This window comes from Ascidiella aspersa, chromosome 2 (assembly GCF_963924565.1).
Source record: "Ascidiella aspersa chromosome 2, kaAscAspe10.2, whole genome shotgun sequence".
Lineage (NCBI taxonomy): Eukaryota > Metazoa > Chordata > Ascidiacea > Phlebobranchia > Ascidiidae > Ascidiella > Ascidiella aspersa.
The window spans coordinates 10,570,438-10,589,113 of record NC_139448.1 but is presented as its reverse complement, the minus strand read 5'-3'; the positions used below and the strand labels follow the sequence as shown (position 1 = coordinate 10,589,113).

Sequence of the window (18,676 nt, the reverse complement as noted above, 5' to 3'; positions counted from 1 at the left end):
CCAGCTCACCCATTTACCAAACAATTTGCACTACTGTAAACGGATCTGCCAAATTACAATACGATTTACTGCTAAGGTTATTTACAGTAGGCCTATTGCAAACTTCGAAGTTCGATAAAAAGCTTTATCTATAAATCGTATTGTAATTTTGCCAATGACCCGCTCTTACCCTAACCAAGTGGTTCTCAACCGGGGTTCCTTTTCTTATGCTTAATGGTGCCGTGAGATATTTGAGAATTTTTTAGAATTTGCACATTAATCTTAGCAATATACGTTTGATAAATAGGCTACAGTCACTCAAAAACCTGGTCTGTCGAGTATATATAGGTGGCCTTAATTACAAAAACTACAGTACATCAATAAAATCAAAAAATTAAAATTAATTATAAGACACGATAAAAAGTTTATGGAATAAAACAGTACTACGAGTTTAAGCACATGTTTAAAAAAATTAAATTATTGTAGTAGCGAAAATGGTGATTTCCCTGTTTGGTAAATCACAACATTAAATTAAAAATGTTATTTTAACTTAATTATAAACAATATAAAGTTTTGACTTACATGCGATCAAAGTAATAGATGTATTACATTTATATCTCAAATTTAAATATATAACTCCTTGAGACCACGTTCTTCGAATTAGGTCAAATGAGATTTGTTGTCGCACGTGACTTAGTTTCGCGGGAAGCTATTTAACAACTACTGTGATATTGAACTACAAATTCTTTCAACTTACCTTATACCAAAATTATAAAAAGTACCACACGATATTTAGGTTTGGTTGGATAAGTCGTAGTTTTCTGCAGATGTTTTGGGTTGGGCTCTATTCCCCAGTCTTGTATTTTATTAATACATAAGCTACAATGTCTTCATCGTTAACATAAATTTTTCTATTTTCTGTGGGCCAAATGCAAACCCAAGCGAAACACGTAGCCCACCACAGGCTTCAGTTTTAGGCAAAGACTTGATTCTCTGACAAGCAGTCTTATGGCCTATTATTTAAATTAGACATATTAATCGCACAATCAGTTTTTCAGGCTTTTATATGTAAATCGGGTGGTACTAAATACCGAATGGTACGGAATGGAACCAAATGGTACCCTTTGTAACTCGTAATAGAAACACTAAATACCGAATGGTACCGTATTGAATCCAATAGAACTCATTGTAACTCGTAATAGAAATACTGAATGCTACCGAATGGTACCGTATTGAACCTAATATAACCCATTGTAACTCGTAGGAGAATCATAGAAACACTAAATACCGAATGCTACCGTATGCTACCGTAAACCTAATATAACCCATTGTAACTCGTAGGAGAATCACTTAATACCGAATGGTACCGAAATACCGTATTGAACCCAATAGAACCCATTGTACTTCTATTTTAAGTGTCAATTGGAATAAGTCCTAAACCCGTCGGAATAAAACAGAGATGGTCGGAATCAGGCCTAAAACAACATTTAACCTTACATTCCAAAGTATATCACTAACTCTCCTAGTAATTGTAACTCAACCCAATTTCTAACCCCTACCGTTTACCCCCACTAACCCCAAACAGGTGTGAACAATCTCGTGTCAAAAGAGCGGTGCCCTAACGGTGCTGGTCAAACTAGGGTGTCAAACGTTGACACTAAAACGGCCGATGCCAGAACAACGACCCGCGATCGTCCGTTACCCTCCCCTTAAGGTATCGGACGTTTCAGCCATTTTATGAATTAAAGGTCTAGGTATGTCCTATTTAGACAATTTCGATCTTATTCTGTCATGGATATCACTATGATTGTATAGATTTTTTGTGCTTAAGGTAATGTTACTTTGTAGGTCTTATTGTGTGTTCCGCTGCTACGTTGCAAGAGAAAACAGTGCAATGAGCGCTCTTAAGCAAGAGGCATCACAAGACTCTTGAATAGAAAGAAAGTAATTTTTTGTAGGACATAAATTAAATGATTCACTTTTCAAGAAATGGCCCTGAAGCAATAATAAGAGCGCGTTTCAAACAAGCGTTATTGCAATACTTTTAGAAAGCGTCATTGCAATTTTCACTTTTAAACGGTCACTTAAAGCTTAATCACTTCTTATAGTATGTTTAACAACTAACAGATAGCCAAAGTTTGCAGTATATCGCGTTTAATAAGGCGGTTTAACAATAATCACTAGGGCGATGATTTTGACTTAATTATAAATTTTGATTCGGTACCATTCGGTATTAAGTAATTCTCATACGAGTTAAAATGGGTTCTATTCGGGCCCATTAGGTGCCATTCGGTATTTAGTAATGCTCTTAGGAGTTCCATTGGGTTCTATTCGGTACAATTCAGTTTTTAGTGATTCTCCTACGAGTTACAATGGGTTCTTTTCGGTTCTATTCGGCTCCATTCGGTATTTAGTGATTCTGTTACGAGTTACAATGGGTTCTATTCGGTACCATTTGGTATTTAGTGATAATCCCATGAGTTACATAGGTCCTGTTGGGCTCCATTGGATTCCACTTGGTACCATTCGATACCATTCGGTGTTTAGTACAACCCTGTAAATCTACCGAAAACAACAGCACAAGGTTTGATGTGTTTGCATCACCTTGAAATTGTTTCTGTACATGGCATGGCAACTTTGGTGGCCGTAAAATTAGATTTTGGTAATTTAGATGAGCTTTATTTAAATTATAGTGAACCCCGTCGATCAGCAGAAATGCACTGTAATTAGCATACCTATGTTTGGTCTGTAGGTTTGTATAACCTGTCTTTAAAACGTTGCACATCCCTGGTATACAGTGTTTGTTTTATATGTTTTAATAAACTGATTAAAGCGTGAAAGTACTGATAGAATGCCCCGCAAGAAATCATTAAAACTTGCCAAGGAAGCTGCCAGCAGTGAAGATGAATGGGAAGATGTAGCGGAGGATGAAACGGAAACAACAGATGTTAACATAAAAAGTGATGTGGAGGTATATATTTTTAATTTTTTGTAATTTTACTCTGTTTAGTTATATTCGTTATGATACACTTTATTGGTTAGTAAGATTTCTAGATCACACCTAAACACAAAGTGCTGTGTTGTTCTCCCCGTCTAGGAAGGATGGCAGATCTTGACGAGATTTTGTGGATGCACAGCTAACAAAAATTAGGTCAAAAGTGCACCCTGCCATTATAGCATATAGGAAAACCGCAGGCATATTTTTTTTCTGGGGGTACAGGTCTAGTTTGTTGGTTCACTTCCCATACTTTCCATTGTGTTTTTTCATACTTAATTGTAATTCATTTTTTTATACTCCTTGTAAGCCAAGGACAAAAATCCAGATATTTCTCCTGTTTTTTAATTGTTATTTTTCACATAAATCACTTTAATGATATTAAACAAGTCAAGGTAAACTTTTATTTAAAATTTTGTGTATTAACAAATTACAATATTATATGTTCAATTTGTTTACTGGGCGTAAATAACTTTTAATAGATTGAACTTGATGTTCCAAATGTTATAACAAAGCATCAAAAGAAGCAAAATCAGATGAGAGAATGGCTGGAAACTATGATCAAGCGGGCATTTAACAAGGGAAAAAAAGAGATTCACATAAAAATGCACCAGGTTTTCATAAATTTTATCCCAATGTTTTGTTACCCATATAAAAAAATCGAATCAATCCACCTGTGTTAATACATTTTAAGTTAAAAATGATATGAAATACATTTCTTAACTCACTTAAAAAACTACTGGCTTACACCTTTGTGAAACAAGGTTTTTATTGCATGTTTAGCTGTTTGTAATCAACAGACCCACTTGTTGTGTTTGCTGTGTATGGGCTTTCAACTAAATGATATTTGCAATCACCCTGAAGTCCAAGCGAAAGCTCTTTCAATTCTTCCTCTTCAATATGCTGAACTGAGTTCTACCAAAGTTACTTTAAATATTATTCAAAAGTAAGTTAATGCATTTAAACCTAAAAAATTATTGCTAGTTTTCAATTTACTTGGTTACAAATTTGTTTTTATATTAAATTTAATATGCCATATCTGGATATTTTTGTATTGTAATCTAAAATAATTTTTTAGACTAATGCAATGGATAAATGAACACTTCAAAGACAAGATTATCATGCAAAAAAAGAGAATTTTGAACTTAAACACAAGATTAAATGTCCTCAAGGAAGTCTCGGAAAAAGGAAAACTAGAATTGAAAATAGATCTGGTTTTGGTATGTTTTTTTATTTTTTCTATCCAGAGACTACTAGGTCTGTATTTTAATTTACTAAAATTAGGTTTAATTGTTTATCTCATAAATTCTGTTTTTATAGTTATAATTGCAGTCTGATTATATCTGTTTGCAGCCAAGTGGTAGTATTAGCAATAGTCGGGGAAGTATTGGTGCTATTTTAATACCAAATTAGTTGAGGCGTAGCAATGAATTTGGTAGCTGTGCAGCAATTTGTACTCTGAAAAAAAAATAGTAATTTAGGTTAATGACTGAAGCTATCGCTAAACTACATTTTAGGCTAATATCCTGAAACACATTACCCCTTGAATGTTAAGCATAGTAATGACATCATTTAGTATAAAAATGTTATTGTACATCCCTAATTACCAGTGATGCTAGAAAAGAAGAATAGTTGGCTGTGTGAAACAAAAATTAGAAGCCACACAAAGACTAATGTAATCTCACTGTAATTATAAAGCAAAATCTAAATGTCAGAATGATTTTTTTAAGGTTAAACACATTTTTTTATATTCTTCCTAAAATGAAAGCTGTAAATTATTTCTGTTTTATAAAGTTTCATTTAGCCATTTACCGAGTTTTGGGAATTCAAGCACGATTGGTGATATCCTTACAGCCAATCTCATACAAACCTCCATCTAAAAAGATGCTAATGGAAAAAGCCAAACATGTAATCGCCGTCAGGGAAAAGGTTTATTAAACTGTTGAATATGTTTACATTGTATTAGTATTATGCATAATATACTGTCTCACTAATATGTAACTGCATCTGCAAATGTAGATCAAAGGTGACAAATAGACTATTTGTTTATGGCTGTAATATTAACTTTTTTACAAGTTTAGTTTAATTTATAGCATATTCTAAAATTATCATAAAAATGTAAAGGGTTATTTTTACTTAAATTTTTCAAAAAAATTAGACCAGTGGGTTGGATTAAACTACTGGTCATACTGGATCCAATCTGTGGGCTATATTTTAGTCAGGTCTGGGCTTGGGTTTGTTAAGAGTTTATGTTCATTTTTGTCCTAACCCCACCCAATTTCGCTTCAAGCTTTAGTTCTTAATAGAGCCCAATATTTTAAAGTTAGCCACTGTATTTCACACCTGATACTAACCACATGTAATATGTCTATTTCTTGTAATTATATAATTAACTTCATTTTTTGTCGAAATTATTTTCCTAAATTGGTTTACCTGTTGAAATTGCAGATCAAAAAGATGCAGAAAAAAATTGACACGCAACATGAACTTGATACTGTAAACATTCCGCAGTTAGATGGTGCTAATGATATACCGCCTGTAAGACGATCACTAAGGAATCGTACATCAAAATCCAAACCAGTTCCTAATAACAATTCAATGGAAGATGATAAAGACTTAACTTCTGTGAAGTCTAAATATAACTTTAAAAGGCAGACTGCTGAATGTGATAAATCACAATTGCCGTTAAACTCAAACCAAAACGGTTCTAATCACATGGGACTTTCGCCTTCCAAAAAGATCAGCCAACTGGCCAAAGCAAATAACAGCAATGGTGATTCAGTTGACCAAATCATTTCCCCAGCTAATTGTGGTAAAAATACGACAAAAGAGTCAAAAAACAAAAACAACTCTGATGACCTAGTACTTTCACCAGCTAAGAAGATTAGTAGAATGGCTAAGATGTCTCATAATTCCTTAACTTCCGAAGAAGACGAATTCATTGAAAAAACTAGCAACAAAAGTGTTAAAAAAATTCAAAAGGTTGCTAGAAAAAATGCAGCTGACACTAAAGAACAATGCCTTGAAGTGGATTTCACATCAATCGATAAAAAACCTTCCAGCGGCAAATTGAAACAGTCTGTAAAACAGTTGCAGGAAAAAGTTGAAAAGGGTTCAACAAGGCCCCCTGTAAGTAAAACCTTTTCCAAATATCATAATGACAAGCATCAAGATTCTTTTGCGAATGATAAAGAAAATGTGTCTTGTCGTGCGCTTCCAGCTGTTACTTTGGTATGTTAAATATGGTGACCGTTTTAATTTAACATTTTAATTAATTTGATTGCTACTAAGGTAAAAACAGAAGCCTTGGATTGCGTTCAACCAAGAAAACTGCGGACATCAAGAAAGAGACAAATTAAAGTAATATGTCAAATAATAATTTGTTGCTTAATATTTACAGGTTAAGAAATTAGAACTAACTACCCTAGGTCTGCAGTTGTTAAGAATTTTTGTATGTTTGCCATGTTTGCATTATTTTTACTTAGGCTTTTGTGTTGAACTTGTAAATTGTATTGAGAAAAAATGTGTGATTTGTAATCCCGCCCAGTCAATTTATTTGGCCTTTTGGTGCGTATATTTTTTCGCAGCAACACCCTTTTAAAAAAGCTCATATTATTATCTTTTTATCCGAAGTCCAAAGAGTCGTCTCCAGAATACAGAAACTCTGGCGTTTCTTCAGCGCCACCCTCGTCTTCAGAAGACGACGACTTTGTGGAACCGAAAGCAACCAGTAAAAGACGAGCTCCTTTGAAGACAAGCTCTTCTTCAAACAAATCAACTTCAAAGAGAGTCAAGCGAGACGCTTCACTGCCAAGTGAGTTTCACATTTACAAGATAGATCAGCGGTTCACAAACTTTTCTAAAAATTTTGCCTAGTGGACCCGTCAGCAAATATTTTGATATTTTGCAGCCCCCATAAAAATTCAAGGATCATTTGAACCCCCTAGGCCATGAGCCCTTTTCAGGGGGCCAGGAAAGAATTTCTAAAATAATATGTTTTTCTAGTTTATTATTTCTAGGTCTACTCTACTATAACAAAACAAAAAAATTAAAATGTAATGAAATCTTGAAGCCGCAAGAAGATATGGCAACCCGATTGAGCTTTGAGAAAGATAGTTTGGCCACATTTTGGGCGAAACTAAGCAATTCATACCCTAAGCTTAATGTAATTGTCATGTCATTGCTGTTTGCACATCGTTGTAAATGTGGGTTTACAACACTGTTACTTCTGAAGACAACGCAGCGCAGTGTCTTGGATATTCAATATGACATGCGGCTGGTTTTTTCACAACTAACGTACAAAATGCTAACTAAGAATTGTGTTATTAAACTGTTAGAACAACTGAATCAGGCGGGCCTCGTATATTTTTTTACACTTAAAAACGTGTTTAATTACATTTAAGGAGGCAGTAAAGTGTTGGCGCAAAGCGCAAAAAAACGTTTGTTTGGTTTAAAATTCGAGTTCACACGTCTTCATCCATACTACTAATAAAATGTAAACAAAACTACTTCAAGGAACGCGATAACCTATAGTTAGTCGAGTTCAGTTTTTATTAACCTTTTTGTGGCATGGCGCACCTGGCAAGCGAAGCAAGCGCGATTTTGTTTGGTATACCCTGCATTTTCTTTTAATTGCTTGCAAGTTTTTATTACGCTGCCGAAAATAAAAAATAAAAAAGTTTAAAAAATATATGCCCAATATTTTTGAATGTGTTTTTCGTTTGTCCGCGACGTACTTGGCAGCTTTTCGCGGCGCAACGGTAAAGTAGCGCTGATCTAGTTTAAAAGACAGCATCAAAACGTAAAAATGTTGAAAAACTTAAGGACTAATTCTTATTGCGGACCCTTTGAAACTGCTATACGGACCAGTTGGTCCGCGGACCCCAGTTTGGGAACCGCTGAGCTTCATGCATTTACCTTATCTATTTTAGTAGGTAGTCTCAAAAACTTATTTTCCAATTGTGTAATTGTATCTTAACAATTTGAATAACAGGAAGGATACGTATAAAATGTATATTTCGAAAATTACAAATTTGTTTCGTATTTTCAATATATTTTGTGTTGCCGATTCTAAATGCAAGAATTATTCTGACTATTGGAATGAAAAAAAATTCAACACCAATAATTTTGAAAGTCAAATGACGAACACCATATTTGTTGTTTAGAACACAAGTCCCCCGTGCGATCGCGCAAACCGACACATCCACTTCAAGACGAATGGATAGAAGTTTATATTCCCCAGGTAAGGCGAACATTGGTTTGCCATGCTAATAAATGAAACCGACGTTTTGTTTCCTGTTGAATGCCCCTGAGGCCTGCGCATTTGCGCAAGTCAAACTGGAAAGGCGATTGCTGTGGGACATTGTAGTTTTGGCCGTTAAAGATTAACAGGGATTAAAAATGCCCAGGTTTTAAATAGAGTTTGATTGATACACACACGCACTAGAGTTAGACCTATTGTAATTTGCAATTGTGATGTAATTGAGGCATTTTCATTCTGTGTAATTCTAATTGTTGTTGTAATTTGCTAAATTTTGGCTCAATACATTGATATTGCAAAAATTGAAGTTTCTATGCCAAAAATTGTATTTGATGTAATTAATTACAGCTTTTAATGTAATTAATACATTTAAGGGAGTAATTGTAATTGCAATTGTAATTGAACTGAATTAATTTAATTGATCCAACTCTGACACACACAAAATAAAATAGGACACCTAAAAATCGCCATTGTTTATTTGTGCGCCCTGCAGACCGGTTGGGTTAACTTGGACTGCGTCAACGATCTCTTGAACGACCCGAAGTCGGCCGAGGCCAACGCCACCCAACCTCTTCACTACGTCATAGCCTTCGACGGTGACGCGTGCGTGAAAGACGTCACAGCACGTTACGCTTCCGGTTGGCTGACCAGCACGCGCAAGTTACGCATAAGTTACGTGGAAGCCGACTGGTGGAAAGAGACCCTGGCGCCGTATCAGACCGAACGAGAGGTGAGCAGTCTGTGTAAACAACTAGCTCTTGTTGACGACAAGTGTCCTCTCGACCAGGGGTTGGCAAATACGGGGTCGCGACCCAAAAATTTGGGTCGCGGGACCATTAAGTTTGGGTCGCGAAAGCCTTAATATATTTTAAAAGCGGCCTATATTTAGTAAGTTTTTTAATCGTTTTCATGAAGAGCCGTCTTACTTTGAGCGCGACTAGAATTGTCAAGCGAAATATATACACCAAGACCCGTGAAATATCGTGAGACCTTTGTTCAATCCAGGCTATGGGAAAGAGCGCTCGCAATCCAACACTGTTATGGACATTTACCACACCAAACTGATCTGCTGAGCCGGAATCTGGGTTTACTTCCTAGTTCCTATTATGTGTTTTTTTTTAACTCTTTTTATCCCATTTTCTGTAACCAAAGCGTCGTGAGCACGTTGTTCTCTTAAAATTAAAATATGCAAAACTTCAATAAGATAAATAATTTTATTTTGGTAGCCTAAATGCGGTATGTAATGAGCATTAATGTCTCTACTTTTGATATTGAAAATGAATAAAGAGTTATTCGAAACGTCCAAAATGATACCTACTTCTGTATGGGCTTTGATATTCTTATTACGTCTTACTACAACCTCCAACCATTATGCTCCAAAAATGTCTTTACTAATATTAAAACTTTTGCCAACATAAACTGCTTAATCAGGTAACCGGGATGCAGTTTTTAACGAACTTTAACGATATAAACAAGCTATTATAAAACGCTTTACGTGAATCTTTATGTTTGCAGAAATATATTTTTCGTGTGGTCAAGGGTTGTCCATCTTTTTAAATAAAAAGTTTTGGTAACTGAAACCAGATGCAGGCAATCTGGTTGCGCTCGTTGCGGGCCGGCCCTGCAGTGAAAATCATCCGACCCCGAAACTCTTTTACAAACTGTACACAAGGCAATGTCCCATATTTTTAACTGTTTCAACTGGACGAAAATGCACAAACTTTTAGCGCCCCGCACGTATCTCATTTGACTTTGAGTTATATTTGCGTTTTGAGAGAGTCTTCTCGGACCAAAGGTGACGTGCGCATGACAACCATAGGCCTAAGTAGGAAATTTGTCGTAGCATGAAAGCTAATTAAGTAGGCTATAAGAAATATGTTCATTTTTTATTTTGTGTGTGCCAAATACGTCACGTCTCCTCATTATTAAAGAGTTTGCCAATTTAAACCAAACAATCAAAACATATCACTGAATAAGAGTTATTATATTAAAGTGCTTAAAAGTCACACGTTTTTATAACAAAAATGTTAGTGGAAATTTAAAGCGCCGAGAACTTGCTGAGTTTGCTTTGGCCCGCGACTTGGTAAAGGTTGCTGATTTCTGTCTAAAAATGTATATTGTCCCCTGAAAAATCCTTAGATCCGCGCCTTATAATGTTGAGCTTATAGTGTTGAGTTTCCTAAAACGATTGCGAGACGTCGAGCATTTTTGGTGAGTTGCACCCAGTTTAACCCTGCAGCACCAAAAAATCATTACACACCTTGCCAGTAATTATTGCACTAAAGTAAGTAGGAAGCGGGGGTTGAAGGGGTTTGAGTTGGTGGGGCTCCTACCCCAAGAGCACATATTGGTTGCTAAATCATATTTGTCATCCGAATGAGACGTATCACAAGTAGTAAAACTCGAGGCATCTTTTAGTTGTGTTACAGAACCCTTTCTCTTTTAAAATGAACAAAGCACATAACATAGATTTGTCATAATAAATAGAAACACAATAGTTGCTAATTTTTAGCAAAGCTATTTTGTTAAAACCATCTCGAAGAATTTGGGTCGCGAGACCTCGGTACTAGTAATTAGGGGTCGCGCCAAAAAGTAATTGCGGACCCCTGATCTAGACCAGGGTTTCCCTAACTTTTTTGGACCACGGACCACTATTTGTGAATCTATTTTTTCGCAGACCGCAATACAAAGCAAAAAATAAATGAAAACAAATTTTATATATTTACAAAACTGACAACATCAATGGGACGGAGAAGATTGCTTCCCTCTGCTTAAATCATTAATTCATCATAAATTGAAAGCGCAACAAGTACGATTTACGATACTGGATAGCAAAAGCTTTCGAAATCAATAAGTTGTGAATAACTGCGGCAATTTAATTATCTTTGAAAGAGTACACATACTGTACAACAGGGTGAGAGGTACTCATACTGTACAACAGGCAGTAAAGTGTTGCCGCAAAGCGGGACAAAAAGCGTTTGTTAGGTTCAAAATTCGAGTCCACATGTCGTTATTCATATTGAAAAGTGTAATAAAACCACTTAGAGAAAACGCGATCACCTTATGGTTAATCTATTTCAGTGTTTGTTAACGTACTGTATTTAAGTCCGGGCGCACCTGGTGAGCGCAATTTTTTGGCGGGTATACCAGAATTTCTTTCAAATTTCTTGCAAGTTTTTATTACATTTCAAAAATAAAAATTAAAAATGTATGTCCAATATTTCTGAACACGTTTTCCGTTTGTATGCGACGCACTTTGGCACTTGGCAGTCAGTCTTTCACAGCGCAAGAAGCGCTAATCTAGTTCAAATGGCAGCATCATAACGCAAACAAACCTGATGTATAAATATCGTTAACGCATAGAGCGAAAATGTTTCGCACTTACATAGTTAAAATAGTCAAAAAGTAAGAGAAATGGACTCGTGTCTAGATTGTCAAAAGAAAAATTACATTTGCGGGCCGGATCCGGCCCGCGGGCCGTAGGTTGTCGACCTCTGCTGTACAACATATATGTGTAACTTTTAATTTCTTGTCATATCGCCACGGACCACCTGTGCAATCGTCGCGGACCACAGTTTGGGAAACCCTGCTCTAGACCAGTGCTTCCCAACCTTTTTCAGTTCGCGACCCACTTTTAATGCAAGTTTTATTGTGCGACCCACAATGAGATATGACCAAACGAATAACAAACAAATTAATGAGGAAATAAGATTAAAATTTACATAAAACCTGCATCTTCACTACTGGCGTTCGTACTGAAATAGAATGCGACCCAACACATCTAATTTTTACATATTTGTTATATTGTTGTATAAATGTTACGTAATGATAATTTCTCTAGTAGAAACAGTAGCATTTAGAAATGCTTCGCGACCCACTGGTTGGGGAGCACTGCTCTAGTCTATACAGATATATGTTGATTAACTTACACTCTTGACCTTACCACAACACTTACACATTGTGATTCACATTATGACGTCAAATATACCGTTTTTGTTGGATGTTACCTGAATTTTAGCCTGGCATATGAGGCGTTGGCTTATATCAGTGTTTCTAAACCTTTTTTGCGGCAACCCAAATGTCAAGCATGGGTGTATAACAGCAAAGCTTTGTGAACCCAAAATTCTCCACTGGACTTTTTGTGGGCGAACCAATTACAAGAAATTAGCATTAATAAGATATTTTGGGAAAAATCACCATGGCCAGAACTTATATATATATATATATAAATCTAACCGTGTGATTTACTGTAGTCGGCGACACAGCCAAATCTAACCGGGAATCAATTTGCATCGCGGCTCATTGGTCGAGACAAAATAACTTATTATATCGATCGGATCATGCGTAAAAACCCAGAGTTTTTTTCTTTGAATCGAATTTTTCAATTACCGGAGTTAGCATTTACTGTTCGCTAACTGTAACAGTGTACTCAAATAGGTATTCCATTAGCGCACAATTTAGTCTTCAAAGGTGGCACAGGACGAAAATAAGCTCCATGAAGATTTAAAAGCCACAAAGCCGCCTTTATAAACCGATTTAAAGTTTTGTCAAAAAAATGTCCGATTTTTTTCTCGAATTTAAACGTCGATGCACAGGCGATGGACAGAGAAGAAAACAAACAGCTGGAAAGCGACCTGCTGGCCCAGCCTCTTCCCACGAGCATCGCTGCCTGCAAGGATCACCCGCTCTTCGCCCTTCGACGTCATCTGCTCAAGTACGAGGGGATTTACCCTCCCGACGTGCCAGCTATCGGCTTCGTACGCGGAGAGGAGATTCTGCCGCGATCGGCCGTCCACCTTCTACACACCAGGGAGAAGTGGCTACAGTCGGTGGGTTTTATTTAATTTTTTGTAGTCGCTTGTTTGTTTAAAGTTGTTTTTTCGTTTGTGGTTTTTGTTTAAGGTCGTTTTGTTTTGTTGGTAGGCAATTTGAAGATGTTTTACAGGTTTTGGTGTTTTTTTTCTCAGTTTGTTGGTTATTTTGTAGTCGGTGGGCCAATAAGTCGTTGTCCAATGTCTGGCGTCAGGTCATTTTGCAAAATAAATTAAATCCAGTTCATTGCCTGCCCAGTCAATAGCAAAAAAGTCATTGGCACCAATATTTTGTTAAACTATTAAAATTTAAAAGGTAACTTCAGTCGGTGTGTTTGACTTGATTATTTTTTAGTCGGTTGTTTTGATTGTTAGTTTGAAGTTTGTTTGGCGTCGGCGGTTTTTGTTTAAGTTCGTTTTGTTTTGTCGGTAGGTAATTTGAAGACTTTTTGTAGTCGGTAATAATTTCTTGACTTTCTGTTATCTGTTTTGGTGTTTTTTTAGTTATTGGCTATTTTGTAGTAGGTGGACCAATAAATCATTGTCCAGTGGCTTCAGGTCATTTCCCAAAATAAATTAAGTGCAGTACAAGGCCTGTCCAGTCAGTAGCAAAAAAAATAAAATAAAATAAAAAAATGGTTAAACTATTAAAAAAGTCTGGTCGGTAGGTAATTTTTGAAGATGTTTTGACTTTCTGTTATTGGTTTTGGTGTTTTTTTCTCAGTTTGTTGGTTGTTTTTGGGTCGTTGGGCCAATATATCATTGTCAAGTGAATGAAGTCAATTATGTTTTTTAAATAAATTTAGTCCAGTTTTTAAGGCTATTCAGTCAATAGCAATTCAAATCTTTGGCTTAACTATCAAGTTAATAATTTTTTGTAGTAGGTTGTTTGTTTGAAGTTGGTTTGTCGTCGGTGGTTTTTGTTTAAGGCCGTTTTTTTGTCGGTAGGTAATTTGAAGATGTTTTGCAGTCGGTTATTATTTGTTAACTTTTGGTTATTGTTTTTGGTGTTTTTCCTCAGTTGTTGAATATGTTGTGGGCAGTGAGTAAATCTTTGTTCAGTAGTTTAAGTCAGATCATTTTGCAAAACAAATTAGGTCCAGTCCAAGGCCGTTCAGGCAATAGCAATTCAAGTCATTGGCACGAAAGTTAATCTATTAAGTTAAAATTAAATTTCATTCACGACACTATTTTCGTCTCCAACATAAAAAACAAACAAAGAGTGTGTAAGTTTTCCGTTTTTTAACTGTGCAACACTCAATGCTTAGCATGAAGGTAAAAAGGCTAGAAATTGTCAAACGCAAACTGTCCGTCACGTGAAAAGTAGCAAATAAAGTCGACATATAAAAAAAATTAACTTAAACACTACCAGGCGATGTCCGTTCGGGATGGCGAGGAGCCGTACAAGATGGTGGCCTCCTTTCTTCTAAACAAGAAGCTCAACCGGGATTCAGACACTCCATCGCTTCCCCTCTTCGGCAAATGGCAGACGGAGGCCTACAAGCCGGCTGTGGCTAAGGACGGCAAGGTAGGGTTTTTGAGGCTGATGCTCAGCGTAAAACATCTTGCGACCAGACTGGGTAATTTCTCGTTTTGACGTTTTGCGCCTAAAGGCCATATATCATATCAATTTTTATTCCTGTGGCTGTAACTGGAAAACAGTTGGCTCCTATGCAGTTAAATTGTATGTTTGTCAGTTGGCTCGAAATGCTTTAAAATTATGTTTTTAAACGGTGCCTGTAGGACAGGTTTATATTTTGACCAACTTACAATCGAAGTCAAACTGTAACATACCATTTGACACTTTGTATTTTAAAACGTAGAGAAAAAAATATTAAATTTACGCAAATGGAAGAAAAATAATTGAAAGGTATCGTGCAAAACCAACATTTTTTACAAATATACATTTATCGGTGGCGGCACCTGGAAAAAAGTTCATTTTTATTGTCGCTGTAAAATTTTGACAATTTACGGTTTGGGACGCAACCTTTTTCATTGTACATTATTTTGTCTATTCAACTGCCATTTTAACACATTTGCTATTCAACTATTTATTGGACTTGTTTTGCGAATTGCCGGACTCTAACTTCGTTTTAAATTGACATTTACATGACTCCTGTTTATTCTGGTCTACCCCGCTTTAATTCACTTTACTCTCTTTCGCGGACAAAACAAAACTTTTAAAACCTAAGTATTTATCACAGGTTCCGCGAAACGACTACGGTAACGTCGACCTCTTCCAGCCCAGCATGCTTCCCATCGGCTGCGTGCATCTGCGTCTGGCCGGCCTCAACACTGTGGCTAGGAAGCTGAACATCGACGTTTCGACCGCCATAATTGGCTTCGACACACACAGCGGCTACCCGCACCCCGTGTGAGTAGACATTTATACAATTTGGAAAATTCAATCGGCTAAAAAAAAATATTGACTCCGAAAGCGAAACCACCTCTCTGTTGACCTTAAATGTTTCTCTCTGTTGACCTTAAAGGTTTAAAGCATAAAGATTTACCTAAAAAACGTTTTGGCATACAAATACAATTACAAAACAAAATACCGTTAAATAAATATGTAAAGAACAAAGAAATGATAAAAAAGCTGAAACAATTCGACCAAAAAGCGAAAACAAAGCAGCGATATAATATCGGTAAAAACCCTTCAAAAGCAAAACAAAATCAACTCAAAAAGCAAAAATAATAAATGAACCCGTAACAAATATCTTCTAAAAAAATCAAAATTTGACAACACGGACGGGTACTGGCTTGCCAGGACTGTTCAAGTTCAACAATAGGCCTTTCGATTTCAAAGATTCCAAATAGCATCTTATATTCACGTTAAAGATGTAAAATTGTATACACATACCTTGTATTTGCTTCAAAAATCCAGTAAACACACTTTTAACAAAAAAGCTTTTCGGTGTGCTCAAGTTCGACATATAGCCTTTCGATTTCAAAGCCTCCAAATACCATTTAATATTCACGTAAAAAATCTAAAAAAATTACTCATACCTCGTATTTGCTTGAGCAATCCAGCAAACACACTTTTAGCAAAAACATTGATGCAATATTAGTATTCATGTTTATGAATGACAGTACGGACGGTTACGTGGCTTGTCAGGAGCACGAGGCAATCCTACGCGAGGCCTGGGCTGAGGATCAGCAGCACGCGGCCGAAAGGGCCAGGAATAAGCGCGATCAGCGCATCTACGGTAACTGGAAGAAGCTGATTCGCGGCCTTCGGGCGCTGGAACGGGTGCGGAGGAAGTACGACAACAAGGTGGGGAGAGTCTTATTTTTGGTAAAAGTTTCTAGTTCTAACCAAGGCTTGTCTTGCTTGCGAAGCCGCTGGCCTTTAAAAGTCACCTTTAAGACTGTTGCTCTTTAGGTTGTAAAAAGGGAAATTTTGAACCAATGAGCAATTTTGGAAGTCAAACGATTTAGTCTGAATCAATATGAAGGCACAAAGTTTTACGGAGAACTACTTGTTATTTATTTTGTTTTTAATAGACTATACACTTATACAATATACTAGCGTACACATAACACTTGGATGATATGTAATATGTGATTCGTTTTATTTGAATACATGTCTATGATTTTTTAAAGTCATTGTCACCTTGTTTAGTTTACCAGTTCCAACTCCTGTTTTATAGTTAGGAAAACAGTTTTCGATAAGTCCGACAATTTCGATTATAAACGTAGTCTACACATATGGGTCAACAAACACATAACGGTTTTACTGTCAATCAGGCGCGGATCCAGGATTTGACGTCAAAAGGTATAGGGCCTACGTCATAACGGGAAGTCATAAAGTTACTGTAAAGCGCGAAAAAAAAAGAAGCTTACCAAACAGTTTCTTTATTTTGTAAACTCTATTTGACTGATGTCAAAAAAGTCGGTACCGGCAATAAAAAGTCACCTCTACAAAACCAATTATTTTACAACAGAAAGATGAAAACGTCTCCCTGGAAGGGGCACCGACCACCAGCGACACCGCGTGGCAGGCTGAGCGCCTGGAAGAGGCCAAGAAGCAAGAAAAGTCAAAGTCGCGAAGACGAGGCCGTAACTCGAAGAAAAAGAAAAACGAACTTTTACCGTTTGAGTCCGAGACGTTGTAATCGCCAATACTTATTTTTTTCTAACTTTCGTTTGATAATGATAATTATTAACAGCAATTGACGATTAATCCACATTGTGCTGTCTATGTTGAGATGTTAGCTGTTTGCGAGTTGAGTTTAGGTTCTACCCGATTTACTTCAACTCCGCAAGTCGTGAAGAGTTGTAGTTATTTGTGAGGTTCTCTTGGTTCAAATATTTGCTTAACGAAGAGATGCAAATAATAAAGTTTAAAAGATAGAATAGTTGACGTTCGCTGTGCACTATACAAAACGCATCGTGTGAAAACTAACCGAAACCGTTACTCTAGAACCCTAGTCCCCGAACGTCCTTTTGATTTCCGATAAAATTACCTGCAAAGTTTTACGGACAATAGATAGTTTTCAAGTCAGGTAGATAAATAACTTGATCCACCAAGCGTGCAAATCCGTCCCTTTAAATTTTCCACTTGATTAAATTCGACGTTGAATAAATTTAGCGGACCATATTAACACTAAATTATTTTTCAATTGGAAACTATTTTACAATGACACCGTTTGTTAAACATCGTATATGTTGACAAAATACTTTTGTTGGGCGTTAAAATGGCCTAAAACACAACAAAAATGGCGTTATTACGCTTAAAAGCAAAAAGTATCAAAAATGATAGAATCGGATGAGTGAAAAATGTTATCTTTTTTTGTTAAAGGCGATGGATTGTTGCTTTAAAGCAAAGAGATTGCTTTAAAGTGAACTTAGTTGCAATGTTTTATAAACGAATCTTCGAAAGCAGGGATGCACTAGATTTTTTCTCGTAGATCTAGGTTTTTTGGAGTTAATCTAGGTTTCCAGCTTTCTACATTAAAATGAAGACGAGTCTAGGTTTTTTGAATTTACAAAAGCTTTGTATCTAAAAAAGAAATAAGTGACAACATTTTAAATTTCTTTCAAGGTAAAATTGTATTTCACGGTGGCTAAAAGCTCATACTAAATGTTAATGCAGCTCTGCACACTACAGTTCAATTAGGAAAAAGCGACCAGAAGCTACACAGCACCAAAGCGCTAGCACAAAAACCATAAAGTAAAAATAAACGTATTTACGACCAAAATTTTGAAAAAAAAATTATACCACAATACTAATACTGGCCTATACTTTCTGAATATAAAAAAAATATATAAAAATTATGAAAAATATTAATATTCAATATTAATATTCGTCATAAATGACAAGATGAAAACATTTCCGCACCGTTTAATTAACAAATTGTTGTAGACCTTGATCGCACCTTTCCAGTGATACCACACTCGATGCCACTAGTATGGGGCATAAGGGTTTAAATCGACGATAACCGATATTAATATTCATAACATATCGCGATAATTTTTAAACGTCTGTAGCATCCTCAATTCGAGATGGAATCGAACGATATTTCGCCACGGCGCTTTAGACTATCCTACCTGGCCAAAGAAAGAAAAATTTTCAAAAAATTCAAAGATTAAAAAATTCCATATTTATCACTGAATATGAACAATATCGCG

General features: G+C 36.2%; 1 protein-coding gene across 1 annotated transcript; it reads left to right on the top strand.

The window, feature by feature from the left end:
* The first annotated feature begins 2,818 nt into the window (after positions 1–2,818).
* On the top strand, positions 2,819–17,160 carry LOC146163575 (DNA repair protein complementing XP-C cells homolog). Its single transcript, XM_083382390.1, has 15 exons — positions 2,819–2,950; positions 3,457–3,588; positions 3,775–3,920; positions 4,053–4,194; positions 4,769–4,903; positions 5,423–6,103; positions 6,266–6,334; positions 6,608–6,788; positions 8,140–8,216; positions 8,728–8,964; positions 12,830–13,063; positions 14,418–14,573; positions 15,250–15,419; positions 16,136–16,319; positions 16,990–17,160. Exons 1-15 carry the CDS (start codon positions 2,831–2,833, stop codon positions 17,158–17,160), a joined length of 2,835 nt encoding a protein of 944 aa, XP_083238516.1. The 5' UTR covers positions 2,819–2,830.
* The last annotated feature ends 1,516 nt before the right edge of the window (positions 17,161–18,676 follow it).

Coding starts and splice junctions, on each gene's coding strand:
- LOC146163575 (XM_083382390.1), top strand. CDS start 2,831: ATGCCCCGCAAGAAATCATTAAAACTTGCCAAGGAAGCTGCCAGCAGT. Junction 3,589..3,774: donor TTCACATAAAAATGCACCAG/GTTTTCATAAAT, acceptor TGTAATCAACAG/ACCCACTTGTTGTGTTTGCT. Junction 8,965..12,829: donor CGTATCAGACCGAACGAGAG/GTGAGCAGTCTG, acceptor GTCGATGCACAG/GCGATGGACAGAGAAGAAAA.